Source organism: Panthera tigris, chromosome D2, assembly GCF_018350195.1.
Source record: "Panthera tigris isolate Pti1 chromosome D2, P.tigris_Pti1_mat1.1, whole genome shotgun sequence".
In the NCBI taxonomy this organism is placed as follows: domain Eukaryota; kingdom Metazoa; phylum Chordata; class Mammalia; order Carnivora; family Felidae; genus Panthera; species Panthera tigris.
Window position 1 is genome coordinate 49728526 of NC_056670.1, and position 18101 is coordinate 49746626.

The following is an 18101-nucleotide window of genomic DNA, read 5'->3' on the forward strand; positions in this document are numbered from 1 at the left end:
GGGGAGGAGAGAAATCGGATAGAGGGATCAAACTATGCAAAGGTTCATATATACTAGAGAGAACCTGGTGTGTTTAAGGTGCCCAGAGCAGATTCCCTTACTGCACAAAGAGAAGAAGAGAGTGAGGTTGGCTGGACGGTGATACTTATAAGGCCTGGTAAAGAATTAGAAATTTTTTCCTTTTTCTTTTAGAAAGTCTCAGAGTTATTTTTAAAAATAGAAATCATGGCACAATGTACATGATGATACCTTTCACCTCGATCCACCAATTACTAACTTTTTACCACATTTGCTTTTTTGGTCCTATTTTCCCCATTCTCTCTATTCTTTTGTTCCCTCTCACGTTCTACTTTGGTTTTGTTTCATTTTTTGCCAAATCTTTTGAAGGTAAATTGCTGAATACCAAAGCAAGTATCTTCTCCAGTCTTCTACAAAGTCATGAATTATCACATGCAAAAAAATCTCATACTGATTCAGTATCATCTAATATATAGTCCATATTTAAATTTCTCCATTATCCACAAAATGTTTCTTTGTAGTTACTTCTTCCTCTCTTTTTTTAAATTTTATTTTTTAAAATTTACATCCAAATTAGTTAGCATATAGTGAAACAATGATTTCAGGAGTAGATTCCTTAATGCCCCTTACCCACTTAGCCCATCCCCGCTCCCACAACCCCTCCAGTAACCCTCAGTTTGTTCTCCATATTTATGAATCTCTTCTGTTTTGTCCCCCTCCCTATTTTCATATTATTTTTGTTTCCCTTCCCTTATGTTCATCTGTTTTGTCTCTTAAAGTCCTCATATGAGTGAAGTCATATGATTTTTGCCTTTCTCTAATTTCACCTAGCATAATACCCTCCAGTTCCATCCACATAGCTGCAAATGGCAAGATTTCATTCTTTTTGATTGCCAAGTAATACTCCATTATATGTATATACCACATCTTCTTTATCCATTCATCCATCGATGGAAATTTGGGCTCTTTCCATACTTTGGCTATTGTCGATAGTGCTGCTATAAACATGGGAGTGCACGTGTCCCTTCGAAACAGCACACCTATATCCCTTGAATAAATGCCTAGTAGTGTAATTGCTGGGTCGTAGGGTAGTTCTATTTTTAGTTTTTTGAGGAACCTCCATACTGTTTTCCAGAGTGGCTGCACCAGCTTGCATTCCCATGTAGTTACTTCTTTAAAAAAAAAATCTGTGACCTGTCAGAAGGGCTAACATTAACAACTCAGGCAACAACAGATGTTGGCGAAGATTCAGAGAAAGAGGATCTCTTTTGCACTGCTGGTGGGAATGCAAACTGGTGCAGCCACTCTGGAAAACAGTATGGAGGTTCCACAAAAAATAAAAATAGAACTACCCTACGACCCAGCAATTGCGCTACTCGGCATTTATCCAAGGGATACAGGTGTGCTGTTTCGAAGGGACACATGCACCCCCATGTTTATATCAGTGCTATCGACAATAGCTAAAGTATGGAAAGAGCCCAAACATCTATCAATGGATGAATGGATAAAGAAGATGTGGTATACACACACACACACACACACACACACACACACACACACACGCACAATGGAGTATTACTCGGCAATCAAAAAGAATGAAATCTTGCCATTTGCAGCTATGTGGATGGAACTGGAGGGTATCATGTTAAGCGAAACTGGTCAGAGAAAGACAAAAATCATATGACTTCACTCATATGAGGACTTTAAGAGACAAAACAGATGAACATAAGGGAAGGGAAGCAAAAATCATATAAAAACAGGGAGGGGGACAAAACATAAGAGACTCTTAAATATGGAGAACAAACTGAGGGTTACTGGAGGGGTTGTGGGGGGGGGGGACGGGCTAAATGGGTAAGGGGCATTAAGGAATCTACTCCTGAAATCATTGTTGTACTATATGCTAACTAACTTGGATGTAAATTAAAAAAATAAATTAAATAAAGATAAAAAAATCTGTGAACCAATCAAGATTTATGAATTTCATTTGTAAGTTTTGTCTCCTGACTAAAGCACTCCTTTACCTTGTTTTTTTCTTTTTCCCTGACACTGACATTTTTTCCCTGATGCTTTTTGAAGAACCGAGGCCTGCTGTCTTGTAAAGTGTTCTATATTCTTTTCATTTTGTTTTGTTTCCTCATAATTAGACTTAAACATTTCTGGCACAGGTATCATTAGGTGATAGATCACTCCATCATTGGTGATGCTAAAGTTTCCTCATTTGGTTAAGGTATGCCCAATAAATAAACCTGTACATTGTAAAATTCCCCTTTCCCTTCTAATTATGAATTACTCTCTAGGACATTCTTTGAGATAGTGTTAATGTCCTGTTCCCCAACAACCTTTCAGCCAATGATTTTAGCATCTTTTATCCATTGTTTTAGCATGTATTCATAAGGCTTACTCCTATCAATTTTTACACTGGGAGTTGCAAAATGGAGATTTCCCATTTACTGCTTCATTTGTATTCATTAATTGACATTCTTGTGTAAAGAACTTTTCATTTTTATTCCATCTCTCCTTCTGTCTCTCATGGAAAGAATGTTAAAAAATGAAATCTGTTTCAATCTCTCGCCATCATTATTCTTTTTGATGTTCAAATTGTTTCAAGTATGATCAACAGAGGCTCCTTTAAGCTAGGTCCAGTATCCTTTGAAATGACTCTGTGAATCTCTAAGGACTTCTTTGCTTTCTGACAAGAGTGTTCCAGGTTTGCTTTGTAATTCCTTGCTCCGGATGAGAATCAGCCTTCTCTCCAAGGAGCACTGATTCGTTTTAGGGATGAGAATGGTATTTAGAAACCACTTGGGCAGCTTGGTGCTAGTGTGCTCATTGTTACTGGGGTGTCAGAGTTTCTATGCCTCTAAGCCCTGCCAACAGACCAACTGAGATTAAAAAAAAAAAAAAAAAAAAAAGAAATCACAACTTTATTCTACTAATGCCGATTCAAATCCAACACTCTGGGATTCTTCCTTAACTTCTATCATTCCATATTTGTTATCTCCCTTCTCGCACAGTGAGAAACTTGGTTCCAAACAACATGAGTATATTCACTCGTTTGCTTTTTCCAATAATGCATGCATAGTAGTTTCAAAACTACTATACCAATACCCTTTTCAACATCAAACTTACTAAGTGAAGTTATTGATTTCTTTGCACTTTTTGCTCTTACGCTGTATTCCAGAACTCCTAACCCCAGTTCATGGAGTACTGTACTCAAGTGATTGAATGAACTCTGTATGGTTGTGCTGGCATTTTGATACACAGGTATGTTCAGGTCTTTTTTGTATTAAGTTTTACGGCTTGCTTTTATTTCCACTGTTTTAGACTTAATGTTTTGAAAGGGCAAAACTATATTTAAAAAAACAAAAGGTTATTCAGAGAAATCAAACTGCCATCACTAATCCTTGCATAACATTCCCACTATAGGTGACCATTTTCAGCTAATTTTCTTATTTAGTTTTTGAGTTTATCTCTTAAAAAACAAGAAAAAAATGTGTGTGTGTGTGTGGTATATATCTATGTAGAGTTTCATTTTTCCTTTCTTACACAAAAGTTAGTGTATTTTGTATATTCTTTTGCATCTGTTTACTAAAAAATATAAATATGATTTTCTTAAACATTTTTTAAAAATGTTTATTTATTTTTGAGAGGGAGAAAGAGAGACCGTGAGCAGGGGAGGGTCAGAGAGAGAGACACACACAGAATCTGAAGCAGGCTCCAGGATCTGAGCGGTCAGCACAGAGCCCCACGCCAGGCTTGAGCTCAGGAGCAGTGAGATCATGACCTGAGCTGAAGTCGAAGTTTCAACCGACTGAGCCACCCAGGCGCCCCTCATTCAGCTGCGTTTAAATCCCAGCTCCCCCCCTTAATAACCATATGCTTTTTGGCAAATTACTTAACTATATGAAGTCAGCTTCCTCAGAATCTATAAAATGGGTATGATAATGTTATTTACCTCAAAAGGTTGTTCTCAGGATCGGTAAGACGATCCATTTTATATGCTTAGCACCAGCACAAGGTAAACGCTCAATTAACCTTAGCAGTTATATTTTTCTTTAAAATCAAGTACACCAGGGAGAGACGGCCTCAGTAATACATGCTTGACATGACTATTACAGCACCACACTCGGAAGAAGAGGATCACTTTAAAAGAGGCAGAGGAGGCTGTACTGGCTCTGAACGTTTTGGGCAAAGACCTTGCCTATGCATGGAATTTAGACTGTCAAAGCACAGCGCCTCGCAGCGGTAGGTGCTTTATACTCTCAGAATGAGAAAGAAAGAAAAAAAGAAAGGAAGGAAGAAAGAAAGAGGAAGAAAGAAAAAGAAAGAGAGAGAGAGAAAGAAAGAAAATGCTTATACGAGTCTATTCTGGGAAAAACTCATTTCGCCCACGAGGGCGGCTGGGGATGACATATGGGGTCACGCAGCGAGGGAAGTGGCCCTTCGGGTGCGGGCAGCGCTAGTTCTAAGCGACTCTCGGGACAAGTAGGTCTGCTCCCGCCCGCAGGGACCGGACCGGGCAGAGGCTAGCCCCCATTCCTCGGCCCGTCTCTGGGGGAGTCGCGGGGCTAAGTGTGGTGGCAGCGGCCTCACCTCCAGGCCTTCGCTGTCTCGTCTCCACGACGGTATCCGAGATTGGCGTCCGTGCCAACGGAGGTGGTACCCGCCGCAACCACCAGGCAGCGTCCCATCCCTCGCGGCACGGCGGGCTTTGCGGGAAGCTCCGATCCCCCGCACGCAGACCACCCACCGGCCCCATAGCCCATCACTTGCGGGCGATCAGAAATCCGCCCCAGATTTGAAAGCTCCTTCCGGGACCTAGTGGGAAGCCCACGGCTGGAGCCTCTGCGATCCTAGGCGCCGTTCCGGAAGCCCCGCCCACTCCCAGCGTGCAGTGCGGTGGCTTGGCCGCCATTGTTTGAATTTGAAAAAGAAAACATCGTGGTGCTGCTCGCGGATCTGGAAGGTCTGGCAACTTGTGCAGGTGAAGAGGTGGGCCCAGGTGAGGGTGCGAGGTGGCTGACTGCGCAAATACCAGACTTGAGGCTGGAAAACGGTGCTGGCAGTGTGAGTACCTTCCTAGGGGATCGCGACGCCCCTGAGGTTACTTTCGGGAAACTGGGTTGCAGAGCGATGGGTGCTCCTAGGGCACCGTGGGCACCGCCTGCCAATCGCAGGGTTGAGCCATACTACTTGGGTTGGGGCTTAAATGTCGTCTCCACCGCATATTAGCTGAGTGAGGCAAGGCAACGTATTTTCTCTCTCTGGGTCTCAGTTTCCTCATGTGTTAAAAGAGGTAATAAGAATAATATTTAACCTCTTCCGGCTCTTGTGAAGATAAAATAATATGTAAAGTTGTTAGAAACGGTGCCAGTATATAGTAGGCACCAAGTGTTTGCAATTAGTGTTTTTTGTTATTGCTGCTGCTGTTGTTGGGGCGCTGGCCTCCATTGCCAGGCCTAGTTTTCTGGATCCCGGAGGTGAGCAGTTTGCTTGGCAGATGATATGACCTCTTTTTTGGGGGCGGGGGGGTGGGGGGAAGCCCTGTCTGGCTGTAGGTGCTTTTATTTCCACGCTGCTTCCACTACCAGGGGTTTGCCCTTTGGGGCTTTTTAGTACCAAGCGGAAGAGGGTGTGTATGGCAAATGTGAAGACTACTGTCATCCCCCAGTTTAGAATGTTTCCTCCAACTCGTTCTACTTCCTGCTTCAGTGATTCCTTCCTGACACAACTCTAATGTTCCTTGCTGAAGGATTAGTTGACAATCCTAAATTCATGCCTTAAGCAATCTTTGCTTAAAGTGATCAGATTCAGATTCACTTTTTTTTTTAAATTAAGATGTTTTAATGTTTGTTTATTTGAGAGAGAGAGAGAGCTAGCAGGGGAGAGTCAGAGAGAGGGAGAGAGAGATTCCCAAGCAGGCTCCCTATTGTCAGCGTGGAGCCCTACAGGTGGGGCTGGATCCCACTAACCCTGAGATATGACCCAAGCTGAAACCAAGAGTCCGATGCTCAGACTGAGACAGCCAGGCACCCAAGGTTTACTTTTGCTTTTAAAACGAGGTAGCATGTTTACCCAGAAGCTGCGGTAACAGTCTATGTATTTTATTAGATCTCCACGACCCAGGACTTCAAGTTGCAAAATCCTATAAAGGATTCCTCTATTAGGAGGAGGGTTCTTTTGAAACTGTATTTTGTGGATGGCATTCAGAAACCTCATTCAGTAGTGTATTTGTTATTTTTCACAAGTGTTCAGCCATGGAATCTCACTGGAGAGAAGATAAAAAGATTCACATTCTCAGTCGTGGGAACAGCCTTTGAAACAGGTCTTGAACCCTGCTGTTGCTAAACATAATATCACTAAAAAAGTAGTACCAATTTTTTTTGATATAGAGGATTTTATTATTATAATTTAAGTCATTAGGGAATTTTTATCCTCATACATCTCTGAATATGTTGTAGGGGATACAGAGTAGTTCTTCTTGCCCTCAAGAGATTTCTAGTCTAGTTAGGAAGAAGTTAACTTCTCACACTTAAATACAAGTTAACCAGTTCAGGTTGTGACAGTATATGTCAACAATTTTATAAATGTTAAGAGGTAGTTCATTGAAACTGAACTATGAAGAAGTACAAACTACTATAACCTTGCTTTTTAAAAGAGGTATAAATATTCTTTTTGATTCAGTAATTTAATAGAAGGCTTATCATTTTTTTTTAATAATTGAAGGCAAAGAATGAAATTTATCTTCCAATTTCCTGGGTATTTCTGTAAAATCTGACTTATGCAATGTCAAGCCAGTGCTTTAATGTTTTTGCAAACTTCTCTACGTTCTAGATTAGTGGTTATTTCCACTCTATCAGATACCCTTTTTCTTAATTTTCACCCATACATTGGGTGTTTGAAATATTCTATCAAACTGCATTTTAAGTAATTATTTCATCTTTATTTATCACAGTATTTATCACTGACAATACAATAAAGACAAAAGCAACCAAGATACTAAAGTGTATGGTTGGTTGATCCTGCAGTTTCCTGGGCTTTGTTGAAGGTAAATAATTTCCTTTGTCTTTTTGAGATTTAGGAAAAACAGAAAAACAAAAACAACTCTGTTGTATTGAGTTTGTGGGTTTCAGGGCCGATCTAGGAAAAAGATATGACCACAGTATATCAGTATCACACAGGAACTTTATTGAGATAGCACTTTGGCAGGATTACATGGGAGAGAGGTCCACCCCAGCATGAAATCTTTCAGAAGCTAGAGTGAAGGACCACCACATAGAAGGGGGAAAAGGTAAAGGAACTTAGGGGGTTGGGAGGGGACTGAGAGGAGAATTAGACTTGGGGGTTTTTGGTCTTAAGTGGTGTTGTTACTCAGAAGCACAGTGGGGAGTACCTGAGTCAGCCAGCTCCTAGGGGCATCAGTGGCTTGGGTTTTTATAGTCCTGAATTTGTCTCTGCGAGCAGAAGTTGGGCGCAGTTTCGTGGGATGTGCAAACTAGTTATGCTCTGGTTGACTTGAAAAAAAGAAAAAAGATTATTTGGGCTATATTAAAAGCAAATTGATGTGTAAAAATTTTAACTTGGCACCTAATAGGTTTTTGAACTAACATTCCTGGCGTTCTGTGAAGAAGTAAACAACACAGGGCCAATATACAGGGGCCATCTTTGGCTTATATAATATGTATGGATGCCCATTACTCTTTTCTTGAGCCAGGAACCCTAGTTTGGGAATCACTGTTCTTTTATTTCATAATACTGTCAAAGAACATCAAGGAGCTGTCTTTCTCCCTGCTATTATGCACCTAGTAGATTGTCAATAATTATTTGAATGTTAAATTTTTTTTGGTTAAAGTTACGTAACTTACGTAAACGTAAGTTTACGTTTAAGTTTAGTGCCTTGATGTTTAGTTGTAATACTTTGATACATTATTCCATATTCACCTTAATTTTTAGCACCTACAATGTGTCAGGTACTGTTTTTGAATGCGGTCACATACATTATTTCACTTTTCACTTGCATTATTTGGAAGAATTCAGTTGAAAGAATTGTCCAGATAACTGAATTTAACTCATAAATGCTAAAACATTACGAAGGCTTATAACTAACATTTTCAGAAGACATTAAATAACTAAAGTAACACAAGATTATTATTTACTCTATAATTATTTGATTTCGGAGAGGATTTCAGGCAGAGATTGAATGTTTTATATTGTCTTACTTAATGGACTACCTTTACTCATGAAATCTCTGGCTGAATCGACCTATAAGTTGGATCATATGAATAGTAGTGGCAGGCTCTGTTCAATATTACTTGATTCGGAATCTTTATAATTTTGATCATTTGTCTTTTCCGTGGGTCATCATCGTGTTATAGATGTAATGTTCCCCTCTCTAGAAATCTAGTTATGGGGGTTATTAGTGGGCTGGACTCAGACATTTTAAACTATGAGTGGCTTATATGCTAATTTATTAAAATTATCTAAAATTACTGTTATTCTTGCAGAATGGAATCTAATTTAAATCAAGATGGAGTGCCTAGACCATCCTATGTTTTTAGTGCTGACCCAATTGCAAGACCTTCGGAAATAAATTTTGATGGCGTTAAGCTTAATCTCTCTCATGAATTTTCCTTAGTTGCTTCAAATACTGAGGTAAGTACAAGGAAAGCATTATGCTGATTGAGTGGAAATGTGTGTGGTGTGCACACACTTGCAGACAGGTATGACCAGAGCTTTCCAGACTTTGTGGGTTTAAGGCAACCTTCTATCTCGGTGATTTTTTCATGGTGCCCTAAATACATACCAGTTCTTCCAAGTAGTGCTCCGAGCAACTTAATATATAACTATACCTTAACCTAGAGCCATTTGAAAAATATTAACGTAAATGAAAACAAAATTGTTTTTCTTTAATTACCACAGTTATTTGCTGTAAGGATATGTATATCTTTTGTGCACATCATAGCTTCTCAGGCTTTGGAATCAGATTAGATATTGCCAACCTTATTTCCTGTTCTTCAGTGTTTTGGGGTAGTACTTGTTTTTTATCATAGCAACCACTGAAGAATCCAGCTTCACCAAGATATGACATCAAAAGAAATGGTATGATCTAAGGTGGCAACTGTGAACTATTTTGAACTAATAGTTCACGGTGTTCAACATGTTAAGTACTGCCATGATTTCCTCAAAAATGTAAGACATTCCACTATGCCCCTAGGAATTGCATGCCTTACTTAAAGTAAACTAACTCAGTAGTGTTTAAAAAGTAAAAATCCTTCCTTCTACCACCGTACCTACTACCACTGTTTGTTTTGTGTCTTTGTAAACTTTATTTATTTTTTAAAGTTTTATTTATTTGAGAGAGAGCGAGCGAGCGAGCAAGTGAGCATGACTGGGGGAGGGGCAGAGAGAGAGGGAAAGAGATAATCATAAGCAGGCTGCACGCTGTCAGCACAGAGCTGCTGGGCTTGATTTCATGAATCATGAGATCATGACCTGAACTGAAATCAAGTGTCCGATGCTTAACCTACTGAGCCACTCAGGCACCCCACACTGCCTTGAGTACCGTAGCTTTATGGAATGTCTTGAAGTCGGATGGTGGCAGTCTACCAACTTTGTTCTTGTCTTTAATTTATATTGGCTTTTCTGGGTAGTCTAAATTTAGTTTTAGCCATTCTAATAGATATATATTGGTATCAAGTTGGTATTTGCATTTAATAACTAAATGTGTTGAATATGATTTCATGTGCTTATTTGTCATTAGTGTATTTTTGGTAAAGTGTCAGTTTAAATCTTTCCACATTTAAAAAAATTGGATTGTTTGTTTTTATATTATTATTTAATTTTAAGTGTTCTTTATATTTTTCAGATGCATTTGTCTATCAGATATATGCTTTATAAATATTTTTTCCTAGTCTGTGGGTTGCCTATCCTCTGTTGACAGTATTTTTTGAACAACAGAAGTTTTTTGTTTTTATTTTAATGTTTGTTTGTTTTTTTAATTTATTTTTGAGACAGAGAGAGACAGAGCATGAGCAGGGGAGGGGCAGACAGAAAGGGAGACACAGAATCCGAAGCAGGCTCCAGGCTCTGAGTTGTCAGCACAGAGCCTGACGCCAGGCTCGAACTCACGGACTGTGAGATCATGACCTGAGCTGAAGTCGGACGCTCAACTGACTGAGCCACCCAGGCGTCCCTGTTTTTTGTTTTTTAAAAAAAGAGTTAGCTAACTCTTGGCTTTGGGAATAGATTCCCGTGATTCGTCACATACATGCAACACCCAGTGCTCATCCCACCCAGCAAGTGCCCTCCTCAATGCCCATCACCCATTTTCCCCACCCCCGTCAACCCTCAGTTTGCTCCCTGTATTTAAAGAGTCGCCTATGGTTTGCCTCCCTCTCTGTTTGTAGTTATATATTTTTTCTTTCCTTTCCCCCCTAATGTTCTGTTAAGTTTCTTAACTTCCACATATGAGTGAAATTGTCTTTCTCTGACTGACCTATTTCACTTACGTACCCTCCAGTTCCATCCATGTTGTTGCAGATGGCAAGATTTCATTCTTTTTCATTGCCAAGTAGTATTCTATTGTGTTTGTGTGTGTGTCTCTCTCTCTCTCTCTGTCTATACACACACACACACACACACACACACACACACACACACCACATCTTCATCTTCTGTCTTCATTCATCAGTTGATGGATATTTGGGCTCTTTCCATGATTTGGCTGTTGTTGATAGCACTGCTATAAACATTGGGGTACATGTGCCCCTATGAATCAGTACTCCTGTGTCCTTTGGATAAATTCCTAGTAGTGCTATTGTTGGGTTATAGGGTAATTATATTTTTAATTTTTTGAGGAACCTCCACATTGTTTTCCAGAGTGGCTGCACCAGTTTATAGTCTCACCAACAATGCAAGAGGGGAAAACAGAAGTTTTTAATTTCATCAATGTTTTCTATTGTGGATTGTCCTTTTGGTGTGATACCTAAGAAATCTTTGCCTAACTCAAGTCCACAAAGATTTTCTTCTATGTGTTCTTTTAGAAGTTTTACAGTTTTAGTTTTACATTTAGGATATGATCCATTTTGAATTTTTATAAACAATGTGAAGCATGAATCCAAATCCTTATTTTTTTTTTTTTATGTATAGATATCTAATTGTTCTAGCATGATTTGCTGAAAAAGCTATGCTCTTTGTACTGCATTTCCTTTGCATCTTTATTATAAATCAAATGTCCTTCTCTATGGGAGTTTATTTCTGAATATTGTTTCATTGATTTGTCTTTCTGCCAGTACCCCACTGTTATGATCACTGTAGCTTTGAAATAAGTGTTGAAATCAGGTAGTGTTAGCCCACCCAATTTCTTTTTCATAGTTTTGACTATTCTAGATACTTTGCATTTCTGTGAGAATTTTTAGATGAGTTTGTCAATTGCCACAACAAAAGCCTCTTGGGATTTTGATTGCAGTTGCATTGAATATGTAGATCAGTTTTAGAAGAATTGACATCTTAACAATATTGAGTTTACCAAATGATGAACAAGGTGTATCTCAATTTCTTTTGGTCTCCTTTAATTTCTCTGAGCAATGTTGTGTAGTTTTCAGAGTGTAGGTCTCTCACATCTTTTGTCAAATTTATCCTGTATTTCATGATTTTTGATTTCTTCCAAATGATATTGCTTTTAAAATCAATTTCTGGTGTTTCTTCCCAGTGTATAAAAGAATAATTGATTTTGCATGTTGATCCTGTATCACGTTAACATTGCTAAACTCGTTTAATAGTTCTAGAGATGTTTTTGTAGATTCTGTTTGATTTTTGTATGTAGATGCTAATGTCTGAATGGAGACAGTTTTATTTCTTCCTAATCTGGATGCCTTTTCTTTCTTCTTCCCTTGCTTACTTCTTTTTCTTTCCCTCCCTCCCTCCCTCCTTCCCTCCATCCTTCCTTCCTTTCTTTCTTTCCTTCCTACTTTCCTTCCTTCCTTCCCTCCCTCGCTTCCTTCCTTCTTCCTTTCTCTTTCTCTCTCCCCTCCCCTCCTTCCCCCTGATTACCATTGGCTAGAACCTCTAGTACAGAGTTGAATAGAAGTGGTGAGAGCTGAAATCCTTGTCTTGTTACTTGCTACTTATCTTAGATTCAGTCTTTGATCATTAAGTATGATGTTAGCTGTAGGTTTTTGTAAATGTTCTTTATCAGAAGGAAGTTCCTGTCTATTCCACTTGCTGAGAATTTTTATGAATGGATGTTGAATACATATGTCAATATCCTGTCATCAAATGCTTTTTTTACATCTATTAGAGATAAATGTTTCTTTATTCTTTTAATGTGGTTAATTACCCAAATTGATTTTTGAATGCTAAATTGACCTTGCAGTCCTGAGATAAAACATTTTTGGTCAGGATGTATTATTCTGTTTTACATATTGGCTAATACTTTGTTAGGGAATTTTTGCATCTAAATTAGAGAGGTTGTTCTGTAATTTCTTCTGAGGATATCTTTGTCAGATCATGGTGTCAAGGTTATGTCATACTCAAAATTAGTTGAAAAGTGTTCTCTCTCTTTATTTTCTTAAAGGGCTTATCTATGATTTGTATGATTACATCCTTAAGTGTTTGAGAGAATTTAGTAATGAATTACCAGGGCCTGGAGTTTTTTGTGGGATTATTTTGTTTGTTTGAATATAAGTTAAGTTTTTTTTTTTTAGCTGAATTTCTTTAATAAATATGTCTGTTCAGATTTTCTAGTTTTTTTGGTTTGTTTTTAGTAAATTGTATCTAAGTAATTGTTTCCTTTTTACTTAAAAAACCACACTTCTTTAGAATTATTTTAAAAAAGGAATTAATTTCTCCCCCAAAGGAAGCAGTAAAGAGAATGCTGTATAGCAAATAATTTTTAAATAGAATTGAACATTTGGGTTAATGAGCTATTCTGGTTGCTTGTAATTTACTTTGGAATTCTATGTTTTAGTGACGTAGAGCCCTATTTTTTGTTTTTAGTTACAAAGGTTAGGATTTTAGGGAAAAGAAGTGTATTATAAACTTCAAATATAAATATAGAAGGTAGAGGAAATCGAGTCTTTTGTGGTATTATTTTTTTTAAAGCAGATTTGCTTTTCTTTAGACATATAAATGGTTACAAACAGAAGAATCACTGATTGCTTAGAGGTTCTGTATGACCTTAAATGGTTATGTAATAGCCGCTTTAAAAAAAGGTAATTTCTGAAAAGCCATATTTTGTATTTTTTAAATACAGTTATTTTGTTCTTCTTTTTAAGGCAAATAGTTTGGAATCCAAAGATTATCTCCAGGTTTGTCTTCGAATAAGACCGTTCACACAGTCAGAAAAAGAGCATGAGTCTGAGGTTTGTATTGACTTTAATTGGGTCTTACTTTCATGGGCAAAATGCCATTGTTTTTATTTATTTATTGTGGGCTTATTTTTATTGATTGATTGATTGATTGATTGATGTCTTCTAGGGCTGTGTGTATGTTCTAGACTCACAGACTATTCTGCTAAAAGATCCTCAAAGCATTCTTGGTCGGTTAAGTGAGAAAAGCTCTGGGCAGATGGCACAGAAATTCGGTTTTTCCAAGGTAAGTCCTATGAGAAACTAAAGATTTTCTTTTAAGTAAAAGAGATTTGGCTTAGGCTAAATTGCTACGTTATTGTATATAATGAACTATATATGTCTTGTACTTATGGAACTTAGGTGTTAGGCACTGGTATTTTTTCTTAGAGTGGAACTTAAACTTTAGGTTTGTAAACATCTAATTGGAAATGAATAAATTGCTAAATTTATTGCTAAATTTATTATTAAATTGATAAATTTTTTAATCTTTTTAAGGAGATGTTCTTTCCAAAATTTAGATGAAAACTTGATTGACTAGGTCAGATTTCTATCTTGAAAACTTTCTGACAGTAGTTAAACTATCATGTATATTTGTGGGAGTTGGGGATATGGCACCTCCCTTAAGTATGAATCTTGTAAAAGAAATCTTTTAAAATTATAAAACACGAGGGGCAACTGGCTGGCTCAGTTGGGGGAGCACGCACCTCTTGATCTCGGGTTCATGAGTTTGAGCCCCATGCTGGGTGTAGAGATTACTTAAATAAATAAATAAAGTTAAAAAAAAAAGTTTTTAAAAACATGAGTTATAGGGTAGAACTCATTGTAAAAATTTACTTGAATTTTCTAAAAAGACTTGTTTTAAAAAATGCTTGTTTAGGTTTTTGGCCCAGAAACTACACAGAAGGAGTTTTTCCAGGGTTGCATTATGCAGCCAGTAAAAGACCTCTTGAAAGGACAGAGTCGGCTGATTTTTACGTATGGGCTAACCAACTCAGGAAAAACATATACATTTCAAGGTAAATTGTATTGTTTTTACATTTCAAGGAAAAAAGCAGTAATATTCACTCATTTTCATAATATTTGCATGTAGTTATGTTTCCATTACCTAGTACATTTGCTCCATTTTTAATACTGATAGCATCGTGAATGTGTATCGCCGATGGCTTTTGATTCAGATTGACTTAATTCATTTGGGAAATTACTTTACCCATATGATAGAGAATTAGCATCTTAAATTTCATTTTACTTTTCCATTATGTGATTATGGGTGATTGCAAATCTTAGGGCCTGATCTGAATGTAAAATTTCAATAATAGCTGATAAAATGTCCATTCTACAATGAAGACCAAAGTGATGGAAAACTAAGTAACGCTGCAACTTCTTTCACTTTTGTCTTAGATGTTTATTTTTGCCTGCTGGTGATATAAAAGGAGTCTTGGTAATCCAGGAACATTTCCACTTTGCTAATACTCTGAAAGGATATAAAACAAAAATTCTTTTCGCAGGCACAGAAGAAAATATTGGTATTCTGCCGCGAACTTTGAATGTATTATTTGATAGTCTTCAGGAAAGACTGTATGCAAAGATGAACCTTAAACCACATAGATCTAGAGAATTCTTACGGTTATCACCAGACCAAGAGAAAGAAGAGGTTGCTAGCAAAGTTACATTGCTCCGGCAGATTAAAGAGGTATGGAGGGAGTCTAGTATGTGAAATATATAAATGTCATGACCTTTTATAAGCTCTTTAGTTTGTTTTAGCCTATATTGGAATATTTTGTGGTGGTGGTGATGGTGATGGTAATGGTGATGGTTGTGTTTTCTTTTTTTAGGAAAGTATTATAACCTTGTTTGAAGTTTTTCTTGTCCTTGCTTTATATTGTACAAATAGCAGAAATGTTTAAACAACTCAAATGTAAATAGTTCCGAGATTTCTTTCGGTTGTTGTTGAAACACTACTGTCCTTGATGTAATGATTAAAAAATTTCTTTTTAGGGTGCTTGAGTGACTCAGTCAGTTGAGTGTCCAACTCTTGGTTTCGGCTCAGGTCTGATCCCAGGGTCATGAGATAGAGGTCCACATTGGGCTCTGTGCCAACAGCACAGAGCCTGCTTGGATCTCTTTCTCTCTCTCTCTCTCTCTCTCTCTCTCTCTCTCTCTCTCCCTCTCTCTCTCCCTCCCTCCCCCCCCCCCCCCCCCCCGCCTCTCTTTCTCTTTCTCTTTCAAAATAAATACATAAATAAACTAAAAAAAAAATCTTTTTTTCTCCCTCTGCCGCTCTCCCCTGCTCACATGCTCTCTCTCAAATTAAAAAAATTTTTTTAGTTATAAAAATAATTTGTGCACACAAGATCTAAACAAGGGAATGGGAGAAATATAAAGGGAAAATTTCTCGTGGCTTTATTTCTGAAGAGAAAATCACATTAACATATTGGAAAGTATAGTTTTTGATTCTTTTCTAAAACAAAATCTGTATTTAGAGCTTTCTATAACGTCTGTATATACACAAGCACAGTCATATATACAGTTGCATATATCTTCATACCTTTTGATTTTTGCTCAGTGGAGTTTAAAGTTCAGAGTCCATGGTTCTGGTCTCTGAAAGTAAACTAGTGTATAGTATAAATAAGAATTAGAGATTAGTAGATGATTGCACAGGTAATTCGTAGAGGATATTAAGGTCAATAATGAAAAAATTTCCCTAATGAGTTATTCAGTTAAAACATTATTTTGCTATGAAATTGTTAAAATATTTAAAAAATGAAATCATGCTTTCATACATTGATTGTAAACTGTGTTTTTAGAAAGCACATTTCTTCTATAAAGACAAATATTTTCATATCTTTTCATCCACTATTCAGATTTAGGGATATATCCTAAGGAAATAATTAGAATGCAGAAGAAAAAAATAACAAATTGAGATATTTATTTTAGTATTATTTTTACTGGCAAAAATTTGTAAATAAATGTTCAATAACAGGGCAGTAATTAAGACATTTCACATCTATTCCGTTATATAGCCATCAAATACAAATAATTTTTAATCGTAGCAAGTAAAAGTAAAAGCTTTCAAGGTAAGGTAACGAGTGTGGGGAAAAGAATAGAAAGACATGTATTAAAATATTAATAGTAATTGCCTCTGAGTGACAGGGATCATATATGATGATATTCTTTTTAATAGTCTTCTGTAGTATCCCAGATTTCTTATTATGAGAATGTATTATTTAACTAGGACAAAGAATTAATAGAGGTCATTGAATTGAGTAGATGAAAGGTTATGGTTTGGTTGGTGACTTATTTGGATAGATAGATAATTAATACACTGGTTATTTAACCTTAACTAAAAATGGTTTTTAACTTAAAAAAAATTGTTCCTTTTTAGGTTGCGATGCAAAATGACAGTTATGATACTCTTCACGGTAAGGTTTCCTTTCTCACTTTTCGAATGTTGATTACGTGACATACTTTTGAATAGCTTTTAATTTTTGAATCAGTCCTAGCGATTTAATTTTTTTAATGAGATAGCAATTCTTGGAAAATGGTACATAACTATATGAAATATCAGTCACTGTAAAGTTTTTTTTGGATTTAGCGTCACAGAGAATCCCTCTCACTTATAACTTTTATGTAGAATTCAAGAGAGCTACTATTTTTTCTTTGTCCTTTACCTTCAGTTTGGCTCATTGGCATTTTTTCAAAAAGAAAAGAAAGATAAAAAGAAGCTAAACTTTGGCTAATATAAATTATATTATTTATATAAGCTGTATTTATATAAAATATAAATTTTGTTTATATCTGCTTTGGTCCAAAAAGTGTTTAACATTGCTGAGTAAAAGATTAAGGATACTTGGGTTCCTGGGTGGCTTAGTTGAGTAAGCGTCGGACTCTGGATTTTGGCTCAGTTCATAATTTCACGGTTTGTGAGTTTATGAGTTTGAGCCCCATGTCTGCGCTGACAGCATGGAGCTTGCTTGGGATTCCCTCTCCCTCTCCCTCCCTCCTTCCCTCCTTCCCTCTGCCCTGTGCCTGCTTGGGATTCTCTCTCTCTTTCTCTCTTTCTCTCTCTCTCTCTCTCTCTTTCTCTTGCTCTCTCTCCTCCTCCCTCCCTCCCTCTTTCCCTCTCTCCCTCTCCCTCCCTCCTTCCTTCTGCCCCGTGCCTGCTTGGGATTCTCTCTTCTCTCTCTCTCTCTCTCTCTCTCTCTCTCACTCACTCTCTCTCCCTCCCTCTCTTCCTCTCTCCCTCTCTCCCTCTCCCTTTCCCTCCCTTTCCCTGCTCACTTGCTCGCTCTCAAAAAAAGTAAAGATTAAGGATACTTAGTTTTTCAAGTCCACAAGTCTTGATCTGTCTTATCTTTTAGTCTATTTCTTAATTTTCTGATTATCCTTTTTTTTTTTTTTGTAGGAAGTTTAATAAACTCTTTGAATATCCCAGAGTGTGAAGAATCCATGAAAGATTGTGAACAAGCCAGCTTGAATATGGATAATAGTATAAAATTTTCTGTGTGGGTTTCTTTCTTTGAGATTTACAATGAATGTATTTATGACTTGTTTGTTCCCGTATCATCTAAATTCCAAAAGAGAAAGATGCTACGCCTTTCGCAAGATGTAAAGGGCTATTCTTTTATAAAAGGTATAGTAATGAATGCTTTTTATTTTATTGCTCCAAAGTTTCTTCCTAGACTTTGTTACAGCAAACTGGAGATTGAAAATTTTTATATTAATTGTTAACATCAA

General features: G+C 37.2%; 2 protein-coding genes across 9 annotated transcripts in view; one reads left to right on the forward strand and one right to left on the reverse strand.

The window, feature by feature from the left end:
• The window catches only part of PANK1 (pantothenate kinase 1), a 101375-nt gene extending 96522 nt beyond the window's left edge, over positions 1–4853 (reverse strand). For both annotated transcript variants that reach the window (XM_015536626.2, XM_042960896.1), the window contains exon 1: positions 4612–4853. The gene's annotated coding sequence lies outside the window, so the exon portion shown is untranslated. The remainder of the gene's footprint in view (positions 1–4611) is intronic.
• An 86-nt stretch (positions 4854–4939) lies between these two features.
• The window catches only part of KIF20B (kinesin family member 20B), a 72666-nt gene continuing 59504 nt past the window's right edge, over positions 4940–18101 (forward strand). For 4 of the 7 annotated variants that reach the window (XM_042960888.1, XM_042960892.1, XM_042960893.1 and 1 more), the window contains exons 1-9: positions 4940–5085; positions 6974–7066; positions 8523–8670; positions 13293–13379; positions 13495–13611; positions 14245–14383; positions 14873–15057; positions 16750–16786; positions 17770–17997. In XM_042960888.1, the coding sequence (XP_042816822.1) occupies positions 8524–8670; positions 13293–13379; positions 13495–13611; positions 14245–14383; positions 14873–15057; positions 16750–16786; positions 17770–17997 (940 nt within the window). In that variant the 5' untranslated portion in view covers positions 4940–5085; positions 6974–7066; position 8523. The remainder of the gene's footprint in view (positions 5086–6973; positions 7067–8522; positions 8671–13292; positions 13380–13494; positions 13612–14244; positions 14384–14872; positions 15058–16749; positions 16787–17769; positions 17998–18101) is intronic. The other 3 variants (XM_042960890.1, XM_042960891.1, XM_042960889.1) reach the window with 3 other exon arrangements.